The sequence below is a fragment of the Syzygium oleosum genome, unplaced genomic scaffold, assembly GCF_021117445.2.
Source record: "Syzygium oleosum isolate NSW1041296 unplaced genomic scaffold, Sole_v2.1 Sole_v2.25, whole genome shotgun sequence".
Lineage (NCBI taxonomy): Eukaryota > Viridiplantae > Streptophyta > Magnoliopsida > Myrtales > Myrtaceae > Syzygium > Syzygium oleosum.
This window is the reverse complement of record NW_026607509.1, coordinates 1,894,978-1,899,453: the sequence shown is the minus strand read 5'-3', so window position 1 is coordinate 1,899,453 and position 4,476 is coordinate 1,894,978. Positions and strand designations below refer to the sequence as shown.

The following is a 4,476-nucleotide window of genomic DNA, read 5'->3' as shown; positions in this document are numbered from 1 at the left end:
TTTGTAGAGAGAGGGAGAGAAGTGATTTTTTACCCTAAGAGAAAAGAAGAACTTGCCTAAACTCGATCCAAGTCAGATTTTTATGTGGATCTCACATTGGATTGCATATGGATCCCACGTCTGATCCACACGTGAGTCCCTTGGAATTCGATGGCTTGACTATGCGCGGTCTGTGAATATAGATCCAGTATAAGAACTTCCCCACGAGAAGATACATTTGCAAGTGAGAAAGAGAATCGAAACGAAAATAAATTAACAAATAGAGAGCATATGTCTTGGATGGGAACATGACATAATATATATACGGAACGACTTTCGTATAACATCATCAGTCATTTTCGTAGTCAGGTAAAGGCTGAAGTACACATTACCGATACTCTCAGCAGTGTTTCCCACCGGATAGACCTTGTGACTTTACTTCTTTTGTTATTTTTCGCAAATGATGGAGCAACATTGGGACCCAAATGCCGCTACTAGTAGATGCATCGTGCGCACATGTATCTTAGAACTCTTCTTACCAATTTGGTCTTTATTTAGTGGTTTTTGGGACACTTGCCTATAGATAAATAATGTCAACGCGAGCACCTTGCTATATAGCTAGTTCCATTATTTCATTTTCCATCACCAAACACTCTGCCACGTATAATTTCTTCCTTCCCTTTGCTCAATTATGGCCGCATCATTCCAAACAAAGCTGCTCATCATTCTCTTGGCGTTAGTACTCTCCTCCTCCGCCACGAAAGCCCAGGAACTTGAGGTCTCCGAACCGCTCAGCCTTGGGCGCGAGAAACTAACCCGCTTCCGCATCTATGTGCACGAGATATCCGACGGGAGCAATGCCACTGTCGTGTACGCTGCCCACGGGAATGCGACCAACCTGGTCTTCGGCACCGTCTCGGTGTTCAACGATATCCTGGCCCTCGGACCCGAAGTGGACTCAAAGGTCATCGGCCGGGCCCAAGCCCTCTCCGGCCTTGCCTCACAGACCGAGTTCGCTCTGACGATGGTCCTGAACTTCGTGTTCACCGATGGCAAGTTCAACGGGAGCGTACTGACCATAGCGGGGAGGAATGACTTGAATCTCAAGGTCAGGGAGCTGCCGATCGTGGGGGGGATGGGAGCTTTCCGGTTCGCTCGGGGCTATGTTCGTACGAGCACGATTGCCGTCAGCCAAATCCATAAGACCGTGGTGGCGGAGTACAACGTGTCTGTCTTGCATTATTGACGTTTAGGTTCGTTCAAGTTGAAAAGAGCTCTGCTTTTGCTTTGTTTTGGTTCTTGTGATGAAATAATGGGGCAGCCTCTCGGTGATCATTTGGATGCTCGGTATCATTTGTGTCTTTTTGAGTACATGTAATGGATAATATGGCAATTCATTCTCGCAGTTTCCAATTTAAAACGTCCGTTTATCGATTCAAACTTTTTTATCTTATTCTTCTCTGTTGTTTTTACCCTTGTGATTATTTTGTAGTTTTTGCAATTTGGATCCAAGAAACAAACGTTTTTAAATTGAGTAACGGGCAGAAGCGAGAGAAGAAACTGTAAAGTGCGGGCATCACTTTATATCTTCACTTTCTTTCAAATTATTATTTTATTTTTTTGTGTCCAGGTGTCGCAATGTTAATGGTACTTTAGCACAATGACTTGGCACTACTCAACTTCCTAATATTTTCTCGACTTGAAAAGTTTTCACATTAAAGCAATAGTAAAGAGTAGCTGTTGTTCTCCCATCACAGCTTTAAATATTATGAAAAAAATGATGCTGAATCTATGTGCTAATATTTATATACTGCGAAACTTTCAAAGTTTTCAAGCCAAGAAAAAGTTAAAGTTCATCCACCGCAAGATCTATATTAAGCAAAATGATAAAGTCCATTTAAACAGGCCCAATCAGTATATTTTTAAGTAAAGTATCCATCAAATCGTGTAGGCCACATTTCAGAGGGCCCATCTCAAAAGTTAAAAGTAATGTAGTAAGTTTCTACAAATCAATACAAGTGACTTTATACACCATCGATTAGAGAGTATATACAAATCGCGAGCGAATAAGGTCGCTTGTGTCAAATTTCCTTTACATTAGTAGTGCATGCTCATTTTTTGATTGTTGACACACCATGGCCATATGCATAACCATATTTTGTTGCATGCCAAAGAGGTCACCTGCCTCCGGCTCAAAGCCCGAACAAATGTCTCGCCACCTCCGTGTGAATGAAAGCTTTTTAGGCACATGAGAGCAAGTATTGCGTCAAAATATATTAGACCAAGTCAATCACATTTCAAGAATTTATGGGTTGGACATTGGGTCTCGTAAAAAACATACAAGTCCCCAAACAGTTTATGTATTGTGTGATCGGCAATGCCCATCACATCATCCATGGACTAATGACCTGTTTCATGACTCCAATAACTGCTGATAACTATTGTAGTTAGTACTTAATAAAATTAAGCAGGTTTGATAACCATAACTAGTTGGACTTAATGATCCAATTAAGTCAAGAAATCACTTAATGCACTTAGTTAGGATGGGGTTACTTATTTAATTCGATATAAAGAGCATTCAAATAGGAAATAAAATATTGCATATTACATTATTAAAGCCTAAAATCTACCGATGATATTCACTATTTAATTTTTGGCCAAAAAAAATTACTCAAACTCAATATGTAGGTTTTTTTACATAATTTATTTTCAGCACTTAAAATGGTCAACACTTAATTTTGAGGCCTAGTATGGGTTTTGTTGACACCTATTTTTAATTTGCCCAAAATTAATTACACAAAATTTAGGAATTAATTTTCTTTAATTCCTAAAACAAAAAAATATTTCTATTTAAATGCATTGCATATAGACGTTAGGCATATGTGCATTAATAGGGCCTATTAGAACATATTTTCTTAAATTTTAAACAAAATTTTTAAAAAATAAAAATAAAAAAATTTCGAGTCGGGCCGGGTCGAAGCTGGGCCGACCCGGCCCATTTCTTTTTTCCTTTTTCCCCCGGGCCCGGCCCTTTTTCTTTTCTTTTTTCCCTTCGCGCGGGCCCGGCCCGCTTTCCTTTTCTTTTCTTCTTTTCCCCCTCGCAGCTGGGCCTGGCCCGGCCCAGCCCTTCTTCCTTCCTTCCTTCCCCCTGCGCCGGTCGCTCTCTCCTCCCCTGTTCTCCCCTGTGCGCGACCGAAGCGTGACGCACGGCGGCGCCGCTCCTCATCGTCGTCATCCGGTCAGAGGAGGCCCAGGCGAGCACGCCACAGGGACTGGCCATTAAGGCCAGTCCCGTCTTCCCCATTTCCCAGGCTCTCTCTCCCTCTCTGCCCCGTCTCTCTGCACCCTCTCTGCACCGGCCCCCCCATCTGCTCTGCTCTGCACCGGCCTGCCATGGCCGCGAAAGTCGCGGGGCAGGTAGGCCGGTGCAGGCCATCGTCACGCGGCCGCCACGGAGAGGGAAGCCATCGTCCGTCGTCCGGCTATAAATAGCCAGAGAGAGAGAGAGAGCCCCGGTCGGCCGTTTTGAACAAAAACAGGGAAAGAGAGAAAAACCGAGAGAAGGAGAGATTGGGTGTGCTTTTTCCCGTTCTTTTGGCTCACGGGTAGGAGAGTACAGTCGCAGGAGTCCCCCTCCGGCGAGCTAGAGCCGCCGGTGATCCGCCGAACCAACGTCGCCGACCGGATCGGATTCCCGGCCATTTGAGAGAGAAAAACAGAGCAGAGAGAGACAGAGAGAGAAAAGAGAGAGAAAGAGTGAGTTTAGAGCGTACCGAGATCACGCCGGAGTACGAGCGAGAACCAGCAGCGTCGCCGTCGCCCCCCCGACCAGTCGGAAGCCTCCCAGACGCGCCGTCGACCGGTGAGTCGTCCCCCGGCCCGAACTGCTCTGTTCTCCCCTGTTTTTGCTCCCGGTTTGTCCGGGACCCACGCCGGCGGTTTCGCGCGAGTCCCGGCCCATACCGCCGTCCCCCACCGTCCGTGCGTCGTCGCCAAAGGTAAGAACAGGTTTCCCGAGGACGGTGGGGCCTCGAAACAGGTCGGAACCTCCTGTTTTTGATCGCGCACGCCCGGTGTTCGACAAAATGCCTCAAAGAGGCCGGTTTTTAATTCGGTCGCTGGCCGGCGACCGGCGGTCGAACGGCGACCCAGGTGGCCGGCGAGGCTTGGTGGCGTTCCCAGAGGCCGGTTTTGGGTCTGCGGAGGTCTGGGTCGGCCGGCGGACGGCCAATTTTGGCCCCGCCGGTGCCCCCGCGTGTCTGTACACGCGGGGTTGACCCGACCCGGGTCAACCGATCCGACCCGGGTCAACGCCCTGAGTCGGATCCGTTGACCCGGGTCGGTTCCGACCCGGACCGGGTTCCGACCCGACCCGAATCAACTGATCCGACCCGGGTCAACCCCCTGGGTCGGATCCGTTGACCCGGGTCGGTTCCGACCCGATCCGGATTGACCGATCTGACCCGAGTCAACGCCCGGGTCGGATCCGTTGACCCG

At 47.7% G+C, this 4,476-nt stretch overlaps 1 protein-coding gene across 1 annotated transcript; it reads left to right on the top strand.

The window, feature by feature from the left end:
* Positions 1 to 463: 463 nt before the first annotated feature.
* Positions 464 to 1,361, top strand: LOC115674826 (dirigent protein 21-like). Its single transcript, XM_030597336.2, has one exon. The coding sequence runs from the start codon at positions 671 to 673 to the stop codon at positions 1,223 to 1,225; it is 555 nt and encodes a 184-aa protein (XP_030453196.1). The 5' UTR covers positions 464 to 670; the 3' UTR covers positions 1,226 to 1,361.
* The last annotated feature ends 3,115 nt before the right edge of the window (positions 1,362 to 4,476 follow it).